The sequence below is a fragment of the Pararge aegeria genome, chromosome 21 (assembly GCF_905163445.1).
Source record: "Pararge aegeria chromosome 21, ilParAegt1.1, whole genome shotgun sequence".
In the NCBI taxonomy this organism is placed as follows: domain Eukaryota; kingdom Metazoa; phylum Arthropoda; class Insecta; order Lepidoptera; family Nymphalidae; genus Pararge; species Pararge aegeria.
The window spans coordinates 2,806,984-2,832,429 of record NC_053200.1 but is presented as its reverse complement, the minus strand read 5'-3'; the positions used below and the strand labels follow the sequence as shown (position 1 = coordinate 2,832,429).

Genomic DNA, 25,446 nt, shown 5'->3' with positions numbered 1-25,446 from the left:
CCAGATCAATTTAAATGCAATCAAACATCTTAAACAAGAGAAATGTTCGAATTATATTTATTTTTAAAATTCGTTTAATCAAATATTCGTCTTGCACCATGCTACAAAATGTCGCTAAACATGATTAATGACCTATCAAAGTTAAATGGTCCTGATTTCAAACACTGAAGATATGTCTGTTCGGTGATATACCTATGCCTTGTCCGTACAGTAAAGAATAAAGAAAAAAGTGACAAGTGTCAACTGTCAACCTACAATCTAAATCTGTGATTGAATTGAAATTGAAATAAATATTAATCTTGAGATTTTAAGTTTGCATTGTTATGTTTAACATACATTAAAACAACACCTCACATTAATCTGCGAGATAAAAATATTACCGATTGTCTGCGGAAGGAAAGAATAACAATTCATCTGCAACATAAAGTAACTAAAACTAAATTCGTTTATTATTGACTTATTACTCTTTTTATCCATTACAAGATAGAAGTCCTTTTGAGTATTTTGACACTGAATACTGATATCGCATTTCGTAGTTCGTAAGTACATCATAATATGGAATAATTGCATTTTTTTTATATTTTTTAAGGGGTAATGTATAAAAATGTCGGCGAATGCGGAGAATGACGATGATTCATTTATAATCATCCTGGGTTCTTCCCCTGGGCCCAGTATGGCCGTGGAGAAGTGCAATGGTTTGTTAAATGGAGAACTGGATAAATCACAGATTGAGGATGCAATGAAAGACCTGCCAATTGAAGCCAATATGGCTTTTAAAGCACAATTTCAACTTGGTGACAGTGTGAGTGTATTAATTTTTTTTTAAGATGAACGGTGATGGTGATTAGTTAATCCTGTTATCTAATCTAATGTTTCCTATCTGCCTGTCTTCAGTATTTTAACAATATTCTATAAAAAGTCCACTGCTGGACTAAAGGCCTTTCGCCATGCCCATAATCAGCAAGCGGGGTAGATGAGTTGATAATTGCAGTAGATGGCAGTACTATTACAGTGAATGCTGCTGCCCGTAATCTATTATATTCCATTAGTCGCCTCGTACAACACCCAAGCGAAGGTGAGGTGAGGGTGACAACTGTATTCTGATCTGCAGTTGCAACACAGCATTTTTACAAACAAAATTTGTCTTTATTACTATGCAATTGATTACAATGCTTATTAATAAGGGGTTAAGGTCTCTCAGAGCATAAGCTGCCTGAACCCAAGTTCCTATTTCTATTGGCAAGCTCCTAGTTTTAAGTTAGGTCCTGTGTGTATTCTTTACAGATTATTGAGTTGATTTTCTCCTTGGAGAAGCATCAATGTAAGGCACAGTCATTAAAGTCATATTGTTAAAAAGTCAAAATCCTGTTAATAGAAATAAGTGGAAAGTAGAATTGAAAATTCTATTTGTCTCAACAGCCAATATGCTTATTAAAAGAGTAGGTATCCAATTAAAGTTTTGAGCATCTTGCCATCTGTGCAAACAAACTTGTTCTTGCAACATGCAAACATGTGAAGCATGTAGATACATCCCAATATAAATTAGCTAGCAATATGTACTGCTTAAATCATTTTTGGATGAGTCTGTCAATCTCTGCAAAACCTGTGGTTTTATAAGTGGGTTCAATCCCCCCCCAGAAGCAATTGAAGAATTTATAATTATTGAATTTTCTCTGGTTTGGTTTGGTTGGTCTGGATTGTTGTAGGCCAATGGTAGTTACAATGTTAAAATGATAGGATTATCTGACATGAGGTAGGGCCCACCTTAGTCAATGCATTACAGCCCTAAAGGAATTTATCATACCCATCAAAATAATATCCTTTCTGTTACCAGAAAGGTTGTTACCGGAAAGTGGTAACAGAAAGGTTAGTTAAGGCTTTGGCTTTTCACTAACTTTCCCCCGGCCCCAGCTCACACCACTAGCTTTTTGGAGTTATATTCGTTTTTAATTTAAGTAAATATCATACATATATTACACACACTGAGAAAATAAGCATGCCTGAGAGTTTTCCATTAAGTTCTCAAGGGTGTGTGCAGTCTACCAAACTGCACTTGGCCGCACTTGGTAGACTACAGCCTAAACCCTTGTCATTCTTAGAGGGGACCCGTGCTTATGATGATTGGTAACATTGTTTCATTGTCATCAACCCATCACTAGCCCACTACAGGGCACATGTCTCCTACCAAAGACCTCAAAAGAATTTAGGCTGTAGTCCACCAGTGTTCAATTGTGGATTGTATGACTTCACACAACTTTGAAAAACATTATGAAGGATTTTCAAACATGCAGGTTTTCTCACGATGTTTTCCTTCAGTCACACATAGCTTAGAAAAGTTAAAGGTGTGTGCTAGGATTCAAAATCAGCCAAAAGAAAGTCCTAACCATTAGGCCATCACCGCTTCCTTCTTTCTTGTATAGAAACTTGCATTTACTGCTCTCAAAAATAACTTAGAGTACTAAAAACACTTTAGATTGAGCCATTTTGATGTAGATTTTCTGATGCTGTTTATAACTCAGCACTAGTGTTATTACATTACATTCCAACATATTTATGGACTACACTTTTAAAGATAACATTGGAATTATAATTTATAAATTCTGCATAGTCATAGATAAGTTATTAAATGCACTCTAGATGTTTTAAGCAGTAGCAATGTTTTATTGTAACAATTATTTTTCACTGATTTAAAAATTGCATTTTGGTCAAGTGGCTAGCAGGTATGACCACAGACACTGGCGTGTATACAGGGTATGAGCTAAGCGGGCAGATTATATAAAATGGAAAAAAAAATTGTATAAGTTTTAAAAAGGCTACCTGCAGGGTACATATAAGTTATAAAAACTTAAGGGAGGCATATTATAACTCTTACAATACCTACCCTAAGTTTAATATAACTTGCATTGGAGATTTTTTCCATTTTATATCATCTACCCACTAAGTGGCCATACCACTTATGATAGATCACAAGACCAGAGCAGATAATCAAACAAGTTTGATTCTCTGGTCAGGACATAAAAATTCAAAGATTGATTGGGTTTTTCATTATGAAATTGTCAGTACCAAATGGACAGCGTAGACCTCCACGGATCTTTGTTGAGGTCTTGGTCCCAGTTATTATATATTGATACCAGAGGATGCCAGCAACTTTGTATGTTTAGAATATCTGGTATCTGGTGTTTTGAAGTTTTCTGTACATCTAGTCGCCATTCCAGCACCTTAGGACACCAGCGTACACTGGCCCACTACAGGGGCTTATAAACATGTAATCATATTATGAATATCAAACTGCATTAAAGCTTGCGTGGTTGGTCTAAACTCTTAATTCTTCTCCCACGCGCTGCCCCCTCTCGGTATTGGTGCAGGGGTGAGTGTGGTTTTATAAGTAAAGTAGTAGGTTAGGTATCGATCGCCGCCGCGGAAAATTTGGGAATTAATAATTTAAGAGTTTTCTCTGGTCTGGTCTCGATGGCAGTAGTATTACAGTGAATGCTGCTGCCCGTTATCTATTATATTCCATTAGTCGCCTCGTACAACACCCAAGCGAAGGTGAGGTGAGGGTGACAACTGTACTCTGATCAGCGGTCGCAACACAGCATTACGGCATTTACGAACAAAATTTGTCTTTATTAATATGCAATTGATTACAATGCTTATTAATAAGGTTAAGGTCTCTCAGAGCATAAGCTACCTCGACCCAAATTCCTATTTTTATTGGCAAGCTCCAAGAATTAATAATTTAAGAGTTTTCTCTGATCTGGTCTCGTGGGAGGCTTTGTTCGTGGCTAGATACAACTCTTACGAAAAAGACGTGCCGCCAAGCGATTAAGTGGTTTGGTATGACGCCGCGTAGAAACCGTTTAGGGTTTTGGGTTTAATATAACTGTCAACATGTAAATAATTCGCTTGTGTAGCCATCTCCAGCCAGCATGATGGTCGCCAGTACACTAATAACCGACGACCGAAGCACAGAAGAACTCCAGAAGCGATTCGGCGAACTGCTAGATGAGAATGTAGTCCTCAAAGAGACGCTGAAACAAAATAATGACTCTATGAAGGAACAGTTTATGTTGATAGCGTCTTGTCAGGAGGATATGTTGAAGACACACAGGTTACATAAGGAGAAGTTTGATGAAACAAGAGAACTAGTTGAGAGGGTAAGTGTCACAGACTATGGTTCCCAACGTAGTTTTACACTTAGCTAAATGTGTTTGCTTCGAATTAATAGAATGGAAGGTTAAGCTTGACCTTTTTAACAGCTCTTTGAGCGTTTTCCACCTCAGTCATGTGCGAGGTTGCTCTTCCTAATGCTGATAAGCAAATTTAAAAAATCACCTTTTTACATACTTTTGCTTATTTCTAACGTCTCATAGTTATCTTTTTGCCCAAATATTTAATGTACAGATACGGCTAGTCGACGTTTTTATTATACGTTTATCAGTGGCGTGCATAGAGGGTATGCACAGGGCATGCAGATGATATAAAATGAAGAAAATCTCCAGCTGAAGGATAGGCTTTTTATAACGTGTAATGGAGATTTTCTTCATTTGATACCATATGCATACCCTGTGCATACTCTCTAAGTACGCCACGGATGTATATGTATTTCAGTATTTCAGATATATGAGAATACACGAATGTTTTAGCAATTGTTCATAGTAATGAGCCAACCTCTCCTGAGGATAGTCTGGAGATGTTGATGCGTTAACGTGCATAGTGGAATATATGTTTCGCATAGACTATAAAGAATTAAGAAATTATAAATTACACCATACCTGTGTATAGCAAATTAAGCTTAATATTAATAATCTTCATATCAGCCCTCCTCCCACAATCAGAAGGGGTTAAGACCGTAGTCCACAACGCTGACCCAGTGTGGATTTGTGACCCACACACACCTTTGAGAACACTATGGCAAACACTCAGGCATGCAGGTTTCCTCACGATGTCTTCCTTCACCATTGAAGCAAGTTATATTTTCATTTCTTACATCATGGAATTCCGCAAAGTAACACCTGCTTTTATTCAATGCACTTATTTAGACAACTAAAATATTAATTCAGTAATTGGGAATAAACCACAATGTTTTTTAACAGTTACGGCAAGAAAATAAACAGCTTAAACTGGATATATCCCACATATCAGACAGTGAAGTCCCAATAAACAGTGAAACGGGGGAGAGCAAGTCTGGAGCCTCGTCTGGTGTTGAGTTCGTCACTTCCCCGGACGACGACACCATAGACAAACTAACAGCGCAGCTAGAATTAGTGGAGAAACAAAGGAGACAGGTAAAAATAGCAACTATAACGAATACAATGTTTGCCAATTAACCGTGTAGCTGGATACAGGAAGAGGAAGCAGTAAGCATAACACCTTTCATAGACAAACTCACTGCACAGATAGAGTTAGTGGAGAAGCATAAGAGAAAAGTAAGAGTAACTCTGTAAAGAATGTTACGATAGCCAATTTGACCTCAAAGCTTAAATTAATAAAGTAGTAGTTAGAATGGCACCGATAACGAACTGTTATAACTTTCGTCTGCATAGCAAAGGGCAAATGCGAAGTAACACATCAGCACATTCCGTCTGAGCTAAGACTGCGACGGGAATCATCGTCAGTCATAAATTGACCACAACCGAAACCGGGTTGTTATTCGGTTGCCATAAAGTCAAGAGTGTGTGTAATAAATGAAACTTTCTACCTAGTGAATATCTTACTTTAACTTACAGTGTCATTAATTATTCTTTTTTTGAAAAGATAACTTAAATTCCCGTTATAACAGAACGACATAATAGACAAGCTCACCGAGTTAGTAGAGAAGCATAAGAGAAAGGTAAGAGTAGCTCTGTAACGAATGTTACAATAACCAATTCGACTGCGTAGCTTAAACAATTAAATTATTATAAATCTATTCTATAACCGCGCGGGTGATATTTGTGAAGACTTTAAGAATGAATAACAGAAAGTTATAACAAAATCACTATTGCAGGTTATAGTGGAAAACGAGAAATTGTCGTGGCAGAAGGAGTCATTGGAACACATAGTAGATGCCACTTCCAAAGAAAGAGATGATGCTAAGGAGAAATTGAACATTGCTGAGGTAATCTAAAATGCTGAGGTAAAGAAAGAGAGTGTGTTCTTAACAGCACGCCAGAAATGAAAACTGTATTTTTCATATAATCTTTAATGTTCATAATGGTTTTGAATATATTACATTAGCACGATAAACCGCTAACTAGACACACTAACCTTACAATGTAAACCAAATAATTGTTATAATAATTATTATTACGTACCAATAATAACTATTAAATTAACAAAGACAATTATTAGGTCGGAATTGTATATACTAAACATGGTACACAAGAGCTAAGACCAGCTAACTATATGTTCCTCGCTCGGGTACACTCGGCGATCCCGAGTTCACCCGATCGAGCCTTTCAACTCAGACCGTGATGGTTCAGCCAAACTTACTACCTACGGAAAAATCGGTGCGACAAAAGAAGTTTTCACTTAAAAAATGTAATAGCCTTGTGTATAATGTTTCGGGCTCCCCTTTAGGACCGAGTTCCATCTCCGGCACGCTTCTCACCTTTCGGGAGCTATGTGCGTTTTTAATTAAAGCAATTAAATATCACTTGCTTTAATGGGAAAGGAAAACGTTGTGAGGAAACCTGCATGCCTGAGAGCTGTGTTCTCAGAGGCGTGTGAAGTCCACCAATCCGCATTTGGCCAGCGTGGTGGGCAACGGTTTAAACCCTTCTCATACTGAGCCGTGCTCTGTAGTGGGCCATAATGGGTCGATGATAATGGCATGGTAATCTAGCTATTTTTCTTAATTACACATATATGTGGGGTACTAAAAGTAGGAAATTAATTGTTTTGTTTTTTTTTTTTTTTTGTAATAGCACAATACAAATGGCCCACCTGATGGTAAGTGGAAAACCGTCGCATATAAACAGTGCAACACTTCGCAGGGCGTACAAGAAACACGTCTTAAAAATGCCGTGCCCATCAACCTAAAACACGATATCTTTGACTAGCACAGGTTTTTTTTTGTTGGTTTTGAGGTGATCGAATTGAATGTATGTATTATTTTACAACCGCACCGGTAATTTTTTTTTTTTTTTTAAGTAATTTTTTTGTTAATTTTACGTCATTCGCGCGATGAATAAAAGGACAAAGTTTTGTTTCAGATGCAACTATCCACGAAAGAGAATGTCCACGCCCTTGAATTACAGAAGCTTAACTTTATGGTAAACGATCTGCACGCTAAACTGAAAACTGCGAGCACCGTGAGTGTATTTACATATTTGTTTATTAAGAGCACAAATAACGTACATTTTGATAGCCGGTTGGCGCAGTGGGCAGTGACCCTACTTTCCGCGTCCAAGGCCGTGGGTTCGATTCCCACAACTGTAGAAATGTTTGTGTGATGAGCATGAATGTTTTTCAGTGTGCTGAGTGTTTATCTGTATATTATAAGTATTTATGTGTATAAAAATATTATTTCATAAAAATATTCATCAGCTATCTTAGTAACCATAACACAAGCTACGCTTACTTTGGGGCGAGATGGCGATGTGTGTGATGTCGTAGTATATTTATTTTATTTTATTTTATACGTTGTTAAATAAAACGCACACACAATGACATGCACACATATGTACGTTAATTATATTTTAGGGTTAAGGTGGTTAACCTTCGGAATGAGCTACCGAGGGAAATAAGACTAAGTCTAAATCTCTAATAAAGTCAAAGTCAAAAATATCTTTATTCAAGTAGGCCCACAGGTGGCACTTTTGATGCGTACATAAGAACCACACGGTAGTGAGATGATGGCGATAACCACATTCCTAAACTTAAAACTAAAGCTACGAGGGTTCCAAACGAGTCCTGGTCTAAGTAGAAGCCCACAACAAACTTAGCCGGGTGTTTTTTTTTTTTTGTTATCACCATCTCACAATGTCATTTTAAATTATTAGAAGAGCAACCTGGTTAGAGCAATAATTTACACCCAAGCTTTTTTATCGTTTACGTAGTCCTTTATACTATAATAGGACTTTTCTATAAGCTTACGTTTAATACAAACTTTATCATCTTTAAATAGCGCGTAAAAGACTATTTCCTATCTAATATATAGTAACAGATTTAATGATTTATATATATATGTGTTCATATATGGATATATATATATATATATATATAAAAGAAAGTTGTGTTAGTTCCACCATTTATAAATCAATAACGTCTGTACCAATTTTTATGATATTTGATTTTTTGGATTTTTCTTAGCCCGGATTAGGATAATAAGTATTAAAATATAATATTCGTCACAAAAAAAAATTGTACATTAATAAAACCTGTAATGTATATTAATTATTTATTTTTAAATTGAAGGTTGACTGGAGGAGATCGCTTCAAGCGATTAGGCCGCCTCTGCGTATATATATTTATTTATCATTCGTTTCGTTATATTTGTTCAGGCTATCACCGCTTTCGTTAAATCAATTAATTTTTTTTTTGTAGAATTTTCCTTCTGACGAAATAAGCAAACGGGATGCTTATATACAGCAGTTGGAAACGAAGCTTTCCGCACATCAGAATGAGTTGAAGAAGGCGCAAATTAAAATACTAGATTTGGAAAACATAAAGGTGACATTTTCATTAAACCCAACAGCAACCCAATTTACGGTCCATTAGCGCAGTGGGCAGCGACCCTGCTTTCTGAGTCCAAGGCCGTTGGTTCGAATCCCATAACTGGAAAATGTTTGTGTGATGAACATGGATGATATTCAGTGTCTGGGTGTTTATCTGTATGTTATAAAATTCAAAATTCATTTATTTCAAGTAGGCCTAATATAATCACTTTTGAAACGTCATGTCTGTCTGTTAGTAATGACTCTACTCCTGGTTCGGAAGGCAGATTCTACGGAGAAGAAGCCGGCAAGAAACTCATCAGGTGCTAGACTGCACGAAGTCTTCCGATGACGGCCGATTGGCGCAGTAGGCAGCGACCCTGCTCTGAGTCAAAGACCGTGGGTTCGATTCCCACAACTGGAAAATATTTCTGTGATGGGCTTGCATGTTTTTCAGTGTATGGGTGTTTATATGCATATTATAAGTATTTATGTATATTATTCATAAAAATATTCATCAGTCATCTTAATACCCATAACACAAGCTACGCTTACTTTGGGGCTAGATGAGGGTGTATGTATTGTCGTAGGATATCGATATCTATTTTTTTCTCCATAATTACTATTTTAATCATTAGTCATGCCTCACGGTTTCACCCGACGCTGTCTCCCGGATAATCTGATGATATTAGTGTTGATTATTTCCAGTTGGAGTTCACGCAACACAAGTCCGGCGTAGCGGAATCTACTAAAATGTACAAAGAACAGATACAAGAACTAAACAACCGGATAAAGGAAGTACAAACGATTGTAAGTAACTTTTGCAAAACGTCATGCTCAGCATTTTAATTTTGTACGTATTTCGAGTTAATTTTCACGCGTCGTCAAGTTTTTGAAAAGCAACTTTTGCACGTTTTCACTAAACCTTGTTAGGTATGACGCAATGAAACAAGGCAGTGGATAATATGGGACCAAATATAGGTACACACATAATTATTTATGGAACTACCCAACACCTATGAAGCGCTTAAATCGGATGCCTAATGATAGATAGATAGATAGATAGATAGATAGATAGATAGATAGATAGATAGATAGATAGATAGATAGATAGATAAAGTCTTTATTGCACAAATTAAAAGCGAAAACAAGAAATAACAAAACAATAAAAATATATATATAAGATGCGCAAAGGCGGTCTTATCGCTTTAAGCGATCTCCTCCAGACAACCCTTTATGGTAGAGAATTAGGTTAGGGAAAACGGGATAGTGAAACCAGTGATACAATTAAGTTAAATACATGTAATTATAATATATATAATAATGAAAATAACATCTAACCAAATGCGTAGAGAAAAATAACATCTAACCAAATCTTAGATGATGACAAACGACCCGAGGCGCCATCTTAAGCTACGACACCGATTCGGCGCTGCATTCTGTTTAGGAAACTTGTAAACTACCACTCGACGGCAGGAAAAAATATAAATTTGTTTTTTTTTAAATTTATATGAAAAATGAAAAATATGATAATACAAACACAAAATTCCACGCCTTGTGGCAAGAATCATAGACAAGATAGGTTATATGAGTTGCCTAGTGAAAATCGATCGGTGAAAAGTAAATGTACGCCGAGGAATATTTGATAAGGCGTTACTAACGATTTTTTCTTGACCGGCACTTTCATCTTATGACCATAATAGGTAGGTATATAAATTTCAAATTTGAATTAATGTTGTTTATTCTACGAATCAAGCACGTTTATTTCATATCATACATAGTTAATATACATTATAGTAGTGTAGTTATATGTCGTTTTCTACTAGCCAACACTTTGATTTGATACACATATTAAGAGAGGTGTGAAAAAAACAAGCGCCATTTTGTGGCGGCACCATCTTGGACCGATTCTCACTAACTCACCTTTCAAACAAAAAAAAATCTAAATCGGTTCATCCGTTCCGCTGCTACGATTGCACAGACAGACGCACGCACGCACGCACGCACGCACGTGCTAAAAAAATATAAAGAATGGAAGGCCAAGGTATTCAGATATTCACTTCAATACCAACAATGTTCAGGATGGCACTTAGATCTTTCATTAATTAACAGTATTATTGAAGCTAAATACCTAGTTTCTCATAATAAAGTATTCATTTTATAAAAGACATCATTAAAGCCCACCAACCTGCTTTAGAGCAGTGTTGTAGATCTGTACTCTATAAACCTGACTTCACAAGGAGTGAAATAAAACAACTGGACTGACTCTAATACTGTATATTAGGCTTCTCTATAGTTCATATTACTTGTTACCTTCAAATGACTCTACTACCAGTTCGGAATGCTGTCTTCGGCAGAGAAGACCACTGGCAAGAAACTCTACCGTTGCTCTTTTATTCAATCAATTAAAACAACTTATAAACACAATTACAACATTGTCATATGGAATAACGCTAGGCCCTTTGTTACAAGACATATTTTAAGACAGGTCAAACATAACTACTATTATCACTTATAACATCAGGACTTTTGGAACAAGTGGTTTGTATAGAGCAACCTCTGCTACATAAACTGTCTGTTTAAAATAATGCTAGGGCTCCATATATGATACCTAAATATCGCAAAGAATGAGATATACTTATCTTATGCAACATCAGGTACAACCATAGTACCAACAACTTTTAACAACTTATCTCAACACCATCACCAGTATATACGACTCTTGTTCCGCCACAACAACATTTCGTTAAGTATATCGTTTCCATTATAAATCATCTATTCCCAATTTGTAACGTTCTATCCACAATACTTTATTTAATCTCCTTTTCTCAATTCATTAATCTAAATCCGTGCTAACTTTTCTTTCCCGCCAATCTATCTTGTCAAACTCGCCTCTCCCGCCATAGATCCTATATTTTTCTTTGACAGTCTACTAAAGGTCATTATTCTATTTTCAATACACTATCAATGAGTATACAAACTATGATTTGTTGATATATTTAATATAATCATCGGGTCTATCATAGGTAAAGTGCTATAATTCCCTATTTTCTAACACACGCATGCATACACACAGACACAGACACGTTAAACGTATAACACTCCATCGGTTTACTTTATTATTTCAAGTAATCGTTTGCTCGCAGGTATTCCATCCAGTGCACTTCTCGCTGAGCTCGGAATGCGAATCAGCGTCCGAGTACGCGAGCTACGCGTCCAACGTGAAGGTTTACGACAGAACGCTCAAGCATCTCTCCGAATATCTCACGGGCTTGAGCAATGAGTGAGTGTTTACCAACCAATCACCGGTCCATCCTGTACAGGCTCTTTAGGTTTAGGTCTACCGCGCCGATCAAGTACGGATAAGTAAACTTCACACTCCTATGAGAATATTATGGAAAACTCTCAGTAATGCTGGGTTTAAGGAGGTTTACAGGTTTAAATCTACAAGAAGGAATCTATTGAATATGTTATTATATGATTTTAGTAGCTGGGTTAATGACGTTAGACTGTAAGCTTAGGGTACCCATATATACACTAGCAGGTAAACTAAGCTCAGCTGCCTACACCGTCAGAATAATTAGACAGATTACTGACGTAGAAACACCAAGACTTGTTTACTTTGCATACTGGGCAAAGCTGCTGATATTAAAACTATATTCATATTGCAGAAAAGACCTGTACGGTCCGTATATAAACTTAAATCACGCGAATCTCTCCGTGAAAAATTATAGAAATAGGTATAGCCTCACAATATATTTATAACAATATAGTATTTGTAAGACAAAACATTAATCTTTAAAAATGAAAAGTGGATGTAAACGACCGCCTTACTCAAAATGGACGTAAACAGTGCAGAAGTCTGTACGCATCATATGTGCCTATTTGAATAAAGAAATATTTGACTTTGACTTTGACTTTGTCATTTGCGGGATTAAGTATATACTATTAGTATCTGATTTCTAAGGTAATTTTGGACTTGCCAATGCATAAGTTTAAACAAGGGATTAAAACACATTCAATAAATCTTTTTTATTATACAATTGATGAATTTCTTAATGACAAGGCTGCTTGGAAGCAGGCTCCGCTCTCATCTCTCTCAAGAAATATCCAATTTATTGTTTATATATTTTTTCATTGTAATCTGTAAAATTATGTTGAAAAAGAGCAATCTGCTAAGTTTCTTGCCGGCTCTTCTCTGTGGAATCTGTCTTCCGAACCGGTGGTAGAGTCACTATAAACAGACTTACATGTCGTTTCAAAAGTGCTTATAAACTGGGGACTACTTGAAATAAATAAAAAATTGAATTTTGAATTTGAATGTAAATCCTGTCCAGACTTTGTCGAGTGACTGTGTAGATAATATAATGTAAAGAAAATGGCCAGTACAGCACTACGCCACACGAGCGCACCAATGATTTAAATCTATTAATTAATTGTTCACAAAGCCTTTTCTTGGTTAATAAAGAAAACTGTATTCAAGAATTTCAATTTGACAGGAAGATATTCCTTCCTTAAAATTGTAATGGTCGCGGTAAAAGTTCGCACGCACTTTACACACACCCGATTGGCTGTTGTTATGTTGGTATGATACAGATTATAAAGGGAGGACAGCGTAAAAATAAAAGAAACTACAAAATTTAATGTCATAGACAATTTAAATAAAAAAATAGATAATTGTATATTCAAGTATAGTATAGGTAGTATTGTATAGGGCAGTTATATTAAATTCAAATTCAAAAATGTTTTATTTATGTAGACCTTACCACAGGCACTTATGAAGCGTTTATACATTTTACATGTTACCACTAATCTTGTAGATGCTGCATTCGTTAACTTAAAACTAAAATCTAAGAAAAGCCCACAAGAAACTTATGTTTATTTTTTGTTATCATCACAGTCGAGTTAATATTTAGCTATGAAGTTAGAGCAATTCATACCCAAGCTTTTTTATCATACATGTAATCCTTAATATAATATGATTTTTCTATAATTCTCATGTCATATTTTACGTGTACGCATCAGAAGTGCCATCTATGTGCCTATATTAATATAGAGATATTTTAAATATTGGATAGAAGCAGGCGTTACTTTGCAGAAATCCATAATACATGAATAATGTTCATTGTAAAGGCAACATCTCCTGAGGATGCTCCGGTTTTGGAGCGTGCGTGCGTAGAGGGTACATTGCCGAAGATCCGTTTGGTGTGTAGTATACGGATTGAAGAAATTATAAATTACACCATACAGATTCTCCTACTGTTAGCAAATTAAGCTTAATTTTCATAATAGATATATTTGACTTTGACTTGACTTTGAACTAAAGTGAATCTAAAATTGGGCACTTTTGGCTTTTTTTTTTTTTTTAAATCATGCGGTATCGTTGTTCCAGTTTATCTGACAGTCTAATGCACACACTGGGCGTGATAGCCAGCTTGTACGACTTCAAGTTGGAGCGCTGTTCCGCGGACCGGGTGAAGTCGGGGCTGGCTGAAGTGAAGCAGATGATCGAGCGACAACACAGCGCGGCCTTGACTAACATGTAAGTTCTTATGACCGACTACATTTTTTTTTTTTTTTCAGATTTATTTATTTATTTTTTATTAATGATATATATGTATATGGTATAAGATAATGCTGTCTAAAATAGTAACCAGCGAACCTGTTTGGGGAGTATAGCAAGCAGTTATATTAAACCCCTCTTCGGTTCCTACGCGACATCGTCCCGGAACGCTAAATCGCTTAGCGGCACGTCTTTGTCGGTAGGGTGGTAACTAGCCACGACAGTAGCCTCCCACCAGACCATGAGAAAAAATTTCGAAATTATAAATTCTCCCTGCCGGGAATCGAACCCGGGGCCTCAAACTTAAAACAACAGCGCTGTGCCAGGGTTAGGAAAAAAAAGTAGAGGAGAATAGACTGCTGGTGGTACAAATGTTTAAAATACATACATGCGAATAACTACATACTTAATACATAAACTAGTGTACACAAATAGATCAAAAGTACATAATATAATTTATAAATAAATATAAAAATAAATTAATATATATAATAACAACACTTACATAGTTAAATACTTTAACATACATTAAATGAGTAAGCTAACGATTAGTTGGGTTTGTAAATTTCCTGGTTCGAGAATCAAACAAACTCACATTTTTGATTTATAATTTCAGAAGCCAAGTCCGTGGAACGCTGACTATTTTCGAGGGCATTTTCAAAGATTACACCGAGCTGCTGAAGAAGTCATTGACAAAACAAGAGCCTGTAAGTGTACTCAATACCAAAACCGTAAGCTTTAGAAAGTCGTTGACGTGTCGACGACTTTCTAAAGACTTTCTACCAATAGATATCCAATGCTGATTACACGTTACCCTTACCGTAACCTTTAAAAATCTGTCCACGAGACGTCTTCTTCAAGTCAACTGATCGATGTCTAATGCTGGGCATATCTTATCTTTACTGTAACCTTTAAAAAAAGGTCTACGAGACGTCTTAGTGTTGTTAAATGATAGATTTCCGATGATGGACGTCGTTTCACCTTTCCTTTAAAAAATCACCTTTCCTTTACCGTTAGCTTTAAAAAATGTCCACGAGACGTCTTCGTCCAGTCAAATAATTGATGTCCAACGCTGGAGGAGCAGATGCCAAATAATCGGCCAAAGTTTTCAGACATTAGGTACATTAGGAAGATCTCCAACAAAAACTCGCCCACTAATGTTTGATTATTTTTCCTTTTGTAGTTTTTGTATTAATATTTGACGTATCAGGCATAAGTTGATACGTCATTGAGGAATTATAAGTATAATTAACCATTAAAATAGTTGTACGGCAACCAATATGGTTTTTTTTATTCCAAAATTTTAATTAATAAAAAAGAAAAAAAAAACAAAACTCAAATACAATCTAGATTATTTAAGGGGCGGATAAACAAATTCCTTAAAATCCGGCAACGCATCGGTGGCTCCTCTGGTGGTACAGATGTTTATGGGCGGCGGTGATCACTTAACAGGAGGTGACCCACTTGCCCGTTTGCACGCTATAAAAAAAAAGATGAATGACGTATATTTTTTTTCGCTGTGGAGAACAACATAGGCTCATCAACTTTTTTTTTCCAATTGTAATTATTGACGGATAAAACTAATAGAGTTGATGATGGAGGTTTGTCCTTGATGGTAGGTCCAATCGTCCGTACAGAGTAAAACTTCACAGGGCATGCAAGAAACACGTTGGTGGGAAAAAAGCGTTTTGAGAGCTGTAATATTTTAAAGAAAGTGGACTGTATTGATAGGCGAGAAAGAAAGATGCATATAGATTACGAAAACCACGTGAAGGACAATTAATCTGGCAAAGGAATTAACTCACGGTACCCTTTCTTGAATCCAGCGTGTCACTTATTTCACTTACACAACACACCATTGCAACAATGATACTTGGCGGCCGAAAAAAGCAAACCGGTAGTACTTCCCCGGACGAGCTCTGCCACAGAAAACTCTACTGCTACTACGACTGAATCCCCATACGCTTCTTGATACAGAAACCTCAATCGCAAAGCGTCGAGCAACTATCAGCTGCGTTAGTCGCGCGCGGTCAAGAAATACAAGCATTGGAAGACAGGCTCGCGGCCTTGAAGAACTATAAAGATGACTGCGAACTGTTGAAAGCTCAAGTCGACTTGTACAAGTAAGTATCGTTACAAACGTTGCAAATTGGCCGATTGGCGCAGTGGGCAGCGACCCTGCTTTCTGAGTCCAAGGCCGTGGGTTCGATCACCACAACTGGACAATGTTTGTATGATGAACATGAATGTTTCTCAGTGTCTGGGTGTTTATCGATATATTACTAGCGGACCAGAGCGCCATCTGTCGGGCTGATTTGTTAATCTAAACCATCGAGGGTGCCACCCAAACGCATACCAAAATAATCATCAAATCGGTCCAGCCGAGGAGGAGTTCAGTGACATACACACGCACTCAAGACATATATATATAAAGATAAGTATTTACGTATATTATTCATACAATTATTCATCAGTTATCTTAGTACCCATAACGCAAACTACGCTTACTTTGGGACTAGATGGCGATGTGTGTATTGTCGTATTATATTTATTTATTCAAAGAACCTTAATACTACGAGCGTAAAGTTCATGCAGGGTAACGGAGCTAAGGTACTTTACGTGTTTGTGTGGAAAAGTACCTACGGTAAAAAAATTATTCCTAGAATAGGCATTCTTCGAAACTTTTCTAGTATGTACCTTTTGTTTACGATATATAGGTTTGTAGGCGACATCATACCAGAATGCTAAATAGCTTAGTTACACATCTTTATCCGTAGGGTGGTAACCAGCCACGACCAAAGCCTCCCACCAGACTAGACCAGAGAAAATTTAGTTACTATAAATTCCCAAATCGAACCCGACCTCCCACTTAAAACCAGTTGTCAAAAAAGGGTTTGGTTTATAAGAAGCATCCTATGTCGAGTGTAAGAGGTGCGGAGCGGCGGCGATAAAAATCAAAGTTCGGGCGTTTCTAGATCGGTTTCCACGCGGCATAAATTGTTATTATTTCATATGTTTCCATACCGGTACCGTATTCCATAACGGTAAATCGCTAGCTGGCTATTCTTTGTCGGTTACCAGCCACAGACAATTTGTTTTTTTTTTGTCTATCAGGAGCGACTTCGAAGCCGAGCGCGAGTCTCGCGAGCAGATGGCGAGCGAGAAAGAGAACATCGCCACGGACCTGCGAACTGCGCAGCGCAAGATACAGGAGCTTACTGCGCAGGTGAAGTACCATTTAGAAAGATATCTTTATTTGCATAATACACACGTTTACATAGATGCCATTTAAATATTAATTACGAAGTCACATTGTATTGCCATAGCTGGCGTGCAAATATACAAACCATTGGTTGCAATTAACACATAGGATCAATTTTAAAAAACATGCAATTTTAATAATACAGTACAATAATAGCAGTAATAATAATTAGAGTAAAAAATTTTTAAAAAATCAGAAACATAAATTGAAAATTCTTTTAGCTGGATGCAGGAAAGGACACTTTTTACACGCTTTTTATTAGCTTCACCTGTATATTTGTTCGAAGGGCCTTCTTATGAGGTCGCTAGTAAGCGGCTATGGACCTCATAAGAAAGCCTTCCTATAAACCTAGGAATAGCCTTAATCGATTGCCTAATGATTAAGGTTATTCCTAGATAAAAAAAAATTGTTTTTGAAAATAATATTTAACTGTTTTCAACAGTTGGATGAGATCCGCATCCTAAGCCCGAGTCTTCACAGTAGCGTTACCACCAAAGGTCGGCCTTCCAGTTCCGCGACTGCCTTGCCAAAACCGCGTGAAACACCCGCTGCTACCACCGCCACTGGGAATATGGTGAGTTCGGGTTCTTGCTACACTACAAATTAGCCTTTAACGGCGATTTCTGATAAGTGGTGATGCAGTCTAAGATTGTAGCGGGTTAACCCGTTCGGAGATATGACATTTATGTTTAACGTGCAGTAAACCCTAATCGGTTTCTACGCGGTATCGTACCGGAACCATATGTGATGAGTATAAAGTGAGTCAATTCGGCCGCCTGACAGGACAAAGAATTATTTTGTCATTCATTAATTTTTTTTTTTTATATAGAACTTGTGCTTAAATGTACTAGATGTTTAAAGATAAATAAATAATAAATGAATATACTATGACAATGCACATGTCACCATCTAGCCCCGAGGTAAGCGTAGCTTGTGTTATGGGTACAAAGATGACTGATGAATATTTTTATGAATAATATACATCGATACTTAGAATAGACATATAAACCACCCAGACACTGAAAAATATTATTGCTAATCACACAAACATTTTCCAGTAGTGGGAATCGAACCCACGGCCTTGGACTCAGAAAGCAGGGTCGCTGCAAACTGCGCCAATCTGCCGTCAAAAAAGTTTTGCGATTTTGTATGCATAAGGGGCAGGTTCATTTGCGAAGCGATATAGCGTTCCGGTACGATGTCGCGTGATAACCGAGTTATAGGGTTAAAATAACTGCCATAACCCTAACAGGTTAGCCCGTTTTAGGCTTCATTACTCAATACCAGTCAATATTGCAGTCAAGGGCTATCTGATAAAGGAATAAAAAAAACTATGTCTACTCACTGACGTATTTATAACAAAAGGTGCGTAAAAAGAAGAAAATAGAAACGAAACCGAAGGAAGAACCGCCCCCACCCGAGAACACTCCGCCACCGCTGCGTTTCGACTGTCCAGTGTGCGACAACTCTTTCAAGAGCCTCATACTGTTGCAGCAACACGTCGACTCTTGTTTACTTTAACATTAGTTGCAATTTAGATGAATATTTCTTATACTGTAAACAATGTTTATGTCCCGTTAGCTGCATGACTTTAGACAAATTCAAGCTTTAAAACAAGCTAGTTTAGGTTTGTTTTACTTTGACACTGTGACGACATTACCTGTATATTTAAATAATAGCAATACCATTGGACCTAGTGTTCCTCAATGTTTAAAACGTTCCGCTAGGATCAATGGCTGTAGGCGAATTTTAGCTTAAAATTAAGGCGGGTACGGTTTGTTTTACTCTGACACTATAGTGTCTTGACATCCTAAAAGACTCCCAAGGTAGCAAGCGTGTAAATCTTAATAGCAGAACACCATTGAACCTAATGTCCCTCACCTTAAAAATATTGCGATAGGAGCGCTGGCTGTATGACTGTAGACCAATTTCATCTTTAAGTCAAGTGAACTTAGGTTTATCTTACTTGAAGCTATTGTGACTTAAACTTAATTCCCAAGATTTCAAGCGCCTAAATCTGAATAGTAGAAACACCAGTGAATCTAATGTTCCTCAATGTTAAACGTTCGACAGTACTTCTGGCTGTATGACTGTAGACGAATTTAAGCTTTAAAGCAAAGACAGCAAGGTTTGCTTTTCTTGGCGCTATAGTGTCTCTACAAAGTGGAAATCTCTTACAATCGTCTTCTTCCTATTTTATTTAAATTTGAGAATATTTATTATTCATTGACATAGAGGTTCTCCGCGACTTTTTGCGCGTTGTAACTTTTGATGGGTAAATTTTCTTACAAACTCTCAACAGTTATTCTTCAACATCCCGACCCGCCGTGTCACATCGCCTACTCGCGGTTTTACTAATTTTCGACTTTTATTTTTTGTTGCTCGATTCTTTAGAGTACTGGCTTGATGAAAAATAGACTATTAAAAACTTTCTCAAGAATCGAAGTATCAAAAAAAAAAAGATCGAATCCAATTGGAAGTTTCAAACATAGGTGCGTTCAAGCAAATAAACAACTGTTTAGTTTTAATACATGTACTGTATTTTTAGATTAGTATTAATGTGTTTATTATTACATTAAGCTGAATTTATTAACTATTATTACTTAATTTACTTATATATTTATATATATTAATATTATAATTAATATAGGTACGTTTAGTTAATTAGGCTCAAATATTGCATTTTTATATTGTACCCCGATCGAATTTGAAAGTATGTAACATATTATGTTATTTATTATATAACAATATTGTCATATTGCTTTATGTTTAATTATTGAATGATATTATAATCTTGCATTTCGATTTAGATTATTTTAATAATATTATTTATTTAATTTATTGTTTTCTATAACGAAAAAAGGTTGTATTAGAGTAATAAAAAAATTAGCAAATTAAATATGTCATAAATATTTATTTTAAAAAACTATGTTGTGTACATTATTATTTATTAGAGGGCTAATTTTTCATCCACATTAGCGTTAACTGAGGAGTATATATGACTTCTTGACAGTTCTTATATTGTATATATCTATCAATTTTATTTGTCAGAGGTTATTGACATATCGGCCCTTAAAAGTATAGTAAAGTGTCTCAAAAAGTTCTAGGTAAGATATATTTTGATTTTGTTTTATTGTGTGATATGTTGTTTTTTTAATTCGTGCGTTTCGTATGCAGAGTGAATTTTAGAGACAACTTCTTTCTAATATTTTTCATTTACATTCAAAATCTCAGGATGTATATCCTAATAAGAATATTCTTATTCTTCCTATAAACGGCTGTCATACGTTGCCCGTCTTCAGAACTCATACTGTGTTTTTCAACTGATTTTACATTCACGCATATTTGTAAAATCTAATTTTTATCATCTGTCTTATAATGTAAACAATCTTTTCGTTACATTTTAGTGTAAAGTTAATTTTTAAAATTATTAAGAAAATAATGAAACAACACTAAAAAAATCTTTTTTTATTTTGGTTTAGTTTTATAAATTTTATTTTAACAGTTTAATTAACAAGTGCATTATTTTTTTTATATTTTTAAAGCATTTTACTCTAAAAGTAATGAAAATATTTAGAAGGACAAGTTGGAAAAAGTGGAGTGTATGCATGCTATTAAATGTTTTAAAGACAAATTAATAACTAATACGAGACATGTTTCTGCGCTAATCTAATACTATAGCAGCGAACGTCTGTGTAAGCTTATCGGTCCCACGTTCACGCAGCAACGGCTTACCGTGTCGGCGTGTTTTTTTTGCATGGTTCTGCTCTGATTGTTATGATATTATTGGTTTACTTGTGTTCTTAACTCGTGTACGTTTTCAGGAATGCGATGAATTTAAATTGTTGTTGTATAAATATTTTTAACTAAACTAACGATTAACTCGTTTGTCTCTATTTAATTTAGTAAAGTCTTCTTTTATATTTGTTTATGTTACCAATATGAAATAATAGTAAATATTGCAGCATTTTTAATCAAAAGCTCAGAGTCAGAGTTTGCTGACTTCTTTGATCGTCAGTCTTTTCGAAACAGTAGTAGACTCACTAAAACAGACTTAACGTTTCTTTGCTGTATGTAGTACTTGAAATAAATGATTTTGGAAACAAATACTGAGCATAACTCAAATTCAAATTCAAATTCAAAAATGTTTTATAAATTTAGACCTTCAACAGTCACTTTTGAAGCGTTCATATATTTAACAGATAACTACATTCGTTAACTTAAAACTAAAGCTAGGAGGGTTCCAAATTCAATTCATCACTATAAATAAATTAACTTCAAAATAATACGTGTATTATATTATTTTTATAAACAACAAGCTGTCCCGGCGAACTTCCAACCGCGGATCTTTTTTTTTTTTTTTGATGAATGTTATATTTTAATACTTATCATCAGTGACGTGCACTTCATACATGCAAAAAAGCTCTGCCTACCCTTAATTTTTTGAATAACTCATTAATGCGAAGGATTGTTCAATTTTATGGCATATTCCTTCTTTATGCATACCCTGGTCAAAAACTCATCCTATTCCGGACAAATATAATAAAAATTGGTCCAGCCGATCTTGAGTTATAAATTTTTTTTTTTTTTTTTTTTATTTTATTTATATAGGCCCAAACAGTATACTTAATACTTAAAATTAGTACAAAGAAAATAACAAATACACCAATTAAGTAGCCGCTAATAAATCTAACGAAATACATTAAAATTAACAGCAAACTTATAACATAATTATGAAACTTTAAAATATGTATAAACACATATTATTGACAGATAATGTAAATAAGGGAATACCCTTATTAACAATATCCATCCAATCCAAGTGGATATGTGAAAACATAAGTAGAACTTTTACGTAGAACAATTAGAAGTTAGAATTTAGAATAAAGATGTTTTTTTAACTGAGCAAGAGTAAGATTAAATAAATCTAAATCCGAGAAATTATTATTATAGCTTTGAGTAGCTCTATAAATATAACTATTAAGAGCGTATTTTGATCTGACTAAGGGCAAATAAAATGGAGGGGATTTTCGCCTAGATATAATATTCTTTGGACAAACAAAACCAATTCTACTAAGTAGTTATTTTGTAAATGGTGTAACTAACACAACTTCCTTTTATATATATATATAGATTGCAAAGAAGATTTAACTAATTGAATAGAGGAAAAGTGAGACATGGTTGTATAATCTTTGTATTGGTTTTCAGGTATACAAATGTCCGAAGTGCATGAAGTTCTCCAGTGACCAGTACAAAGTGATGGAGGACCATTTTGACTTCTGCTTGGACGACTTTTGATCAACTCGTGAGTTTTTATTTATACTAATATTTAAAGTGGAAATGTGTATGTTTGTTTGTTAACCACTGCACTGATTTCAATAAAACTAAGCAAAAACTATCAGATATTGGGTTTTTTTTTGGTTAAAGGACCATCTTTAAGTTCGGAAATAGACGGTGTTAACCCGCATTGGCGCAGCGTAGTGGGTCTGTACTCTAAAACCCTCTCCCATGAGCGAGAAATGCGCCTAGCAGTGGGTAGTTTAAAGGCTATTGGTATACTGGTGACTAATACGGAATTCTTTTTAAGCCAAGAAAAATACTAGTAAACAAGTTCTTATTGGGTTTTTAATACCGCAACAAATGCGGACGATGTCATGGGCTTTTATAATATGATTCCTAAAGTGATTTTGGACCTGCCAATGCATAAGTTTAAAGAATTTGTTAAACACAATTATTACAGTGAGGTAACTATACAATTGATGAATTTCTTAATGACAAGGTTGCTTGGAAGCATCCGGCTCCGCTTTCAGCTCTCACAAGATATAAAATGAATGTTAAAATGTAAAATGTAAATTGTTGATGTTGGAAAAGAGCAACTGCTGAGTTTCTTGCCGGCTTCTTCTCGGTAGAATATGCCTTCCGAACCGGTGGTAGAGTCACTACAAAGAGACAGACTTGATGTTTCAAAAGTGCTTATAGTGGGCCTACTTGAAATAAAAGAATTTTGAAATGTTTTTTGAATTTTGAATAGCTACTATACTAGAAATAATCGAAGCTTTCTTTAATGCGTGCAATTCAGAACTGGATACCGAGCAGAAATCGATTAACTATTTCGAACAAACCTTTTGGTATGTACTATTTCGGATCACGAGGTGTTGCGTATTTTTTTATTACAAGTGACGGACCAAGCTGATGGCCCACCTGATGGTAGGTGGAAATTTGTCGCCTATAAACAGATCAACACTTCGCAGGGTATGCAAGGAACACGCAACGTGCCTATGTCCATCAACCTGACGCGTAGGTGTTAAGCCTCATATGCCTGTTATTACACCAGCAACTTCAGACCGGAACACAGCATTGCAACAATGCTGCTTAGCGGCAGAAATAAACATGGTGGTAGTACTTCCCCGAACGAGCTCGCAAAAAGCTCTACTGCTACTAGTTTAATGGGCAGGCCAAAATATATGCCGAGTTAATACATAACATAATATTGGTTTAATTAAAAATTACTGGCTCGATCCGAGACTAAAATCCAGGACGTCTCAATTCGTAGTCGAACATGCTACTCGATGTACCCATGAGACACTTTGTAATACCTTTTTTTTTATTTATTTACAGAGTTCGTCGTACAGCGCCATCTAGTGACGCTGGATTAGTCTGAAGTATGAACACCATGATCATTTATACTACGTAGTTACCATTAAAGTAAGCGAGCACGGTGACGTCGGCTTGGAAACTGGCTATTTTTATTACCAGCAACGCTCACTTAGTAGCAGTTTTGTTCGTAAAAAAATACCCTAGTAATTAGGTGATTCCTAGAGAAAAAAAAAGTTTCAGGAACTCTTATGTAATGTCTTACGACGTTAAGCGCCCTCTAAAGTTACGACACTGATTCGGTGGATCGAACAATTTAGGGGACTCGTAAACAAATATTTGACAGACGAAACAAGTATAAATTAGTATTTTTTATGTAAAGGTTATTAAATCCAAATCCTAACGAAAAATGATAAATATGGTATAGTGAATGATGCATAGGAATGTTATTTGATTAGGTGTTGCTTAATTAGGGATTGCCTTTGGCATAAACCGGTTAATATTTACATACATTATCACGGAATGGAATTCTTTATCCGGTTATTGAGTGGTTTCTTGTGTGATTGTTGACTAGGTTGATTGACCTATCATTTTCGTTTTCGTTCTCTTAACATTGAACATTTATGTATGGGTTGCATATTGAACCCTGCTTTTTTGTATTTCTTTTTACCTCTTTATTGTTCACCAAAAAAAAAAATCACAAGGCGGACGTAATGCTAACGAATTTTCTACCAGCCATCTTTCAGGCGTGCGAGAATAAACGGGTGTGGGTGTGGCAAAAACATAACTAATGAAATTATAAAGTATTACATGATATATATAGTTATATTTTACTATACACAATCACTGAAGAATACGTTAACTAAACCGGGTAATACCTTTATGCTTAAGTAAATGTAAATAAATAAATGCGTTTTTGTATGTTACGCCTTGTCACCGTGAACGCTATAGATTATTAATTATTAATTTAATAATATACTGGATTATACTAGATTTTTACCTCCGAGGCGCATCGGGGATTGCTGTGGTTTTAAGCTGAAAGCTCGATTCCCGGAAGAGGAATTCATATTTTCTGAATTTTCCCTGCTCTCCCCACCAGCATAGAAGTGCTGCTAAGATACTAAGCGTTGCGGTACGATGCCGGTTTAAAACCGATTAGGGTTAAATATATGCCATACTCCATAACGGGTTTGCCCGCTACCATCGTATACTGCATCATCACTTACCACCAGGTGAGATCGCAGTCAAGGGCTATATTTAACCCTAATCGGTTTATCGGTACCGCACTATTATATATATATATATATATATTAATAGTGGGATTTGATACACGATGCAAAATGTAGTAAACTGTAAGTCATGTGTAATTAAATTTTTATGATATTTTA

The 25,446-nt window shown here is 35.7% G+C and overlaps 1 protein-coding gene across 2 annotated transcripts; it reads left to right on the top strand.

The window, feature by feature from the left end:
• The first annotated feature begins 263 nt into the window (after window positions 1–263).
• Window positions 264–25,446, top strand: LOC120633188 (optineurin). 2 transcript variants are annotated; one of them, XM_039903323.1, is made up of 16 exons: window positions 264–426; window positions 590–802; window positions 3,915–4,157; window positions 5,097–5,288; window positions 5,990–6,100; window positions 7,197–7,295; window positions 8,530–8,655; window positions 9,348–9,449; window positions 11,786–11,922; window positions 14,032–14,181; window positions 14,819–14,909; window positions 16,180–16,325; window positions 17,317–17,428; window positions 17,907–18,038; window positions 22,673–22,769; window positions 24,083–25,446. In XM_039903323.1, the coding sequence occupies exons 2-15, from the start codon at window positions 605–607 to the stop codon at window positions 22,760–22,762; spliced, it is 1,929 nt and encodes a 642-aa protein (XP_039759257.1). In that variant the 5' UTR covers window positions 264–426; window positions 590–604; the 3' UTR covers window positions 22,763–22,769; window positions 24,083–25,446. The 2 variants fall into 2 exon arrangements, with proteins under 2 accessions (XP_039759257.1, XP_039759256.1); XM_039903322.1 differs by lacking the exons at window positions 22,673–22,769; window positions 24,083–25,446 and adding an exon at window positions 18,830–19,960.

What these genes read in the sequence shown, in the direction of transcription:
- LOC120633188 (XM_039903322.1), top strand. Translation starts at nt 605, where the DNA reads ATGTCGGCGAATGCGGAGAATGACGATGATTCATTTATAATCATCCTG. An exon ending in AGAAATTGAACATTGCTGAG is followed by an intron (nt 6,101 to 7,196) that starts GTAATCTAAAAT and finishes GTTTTGTTTCAG; the next exon opens with ATGCAACTATCCACGAAAGA. An exon ending in AACTGAAAACTGCGAGCACC is followed by an intron (nt 7,296 to 8,529) that starts GTGAGTGTATTT and finishes TTTTTTTTGTAG; the next exon opens with AATTTTCCTTCTGACGAAAT.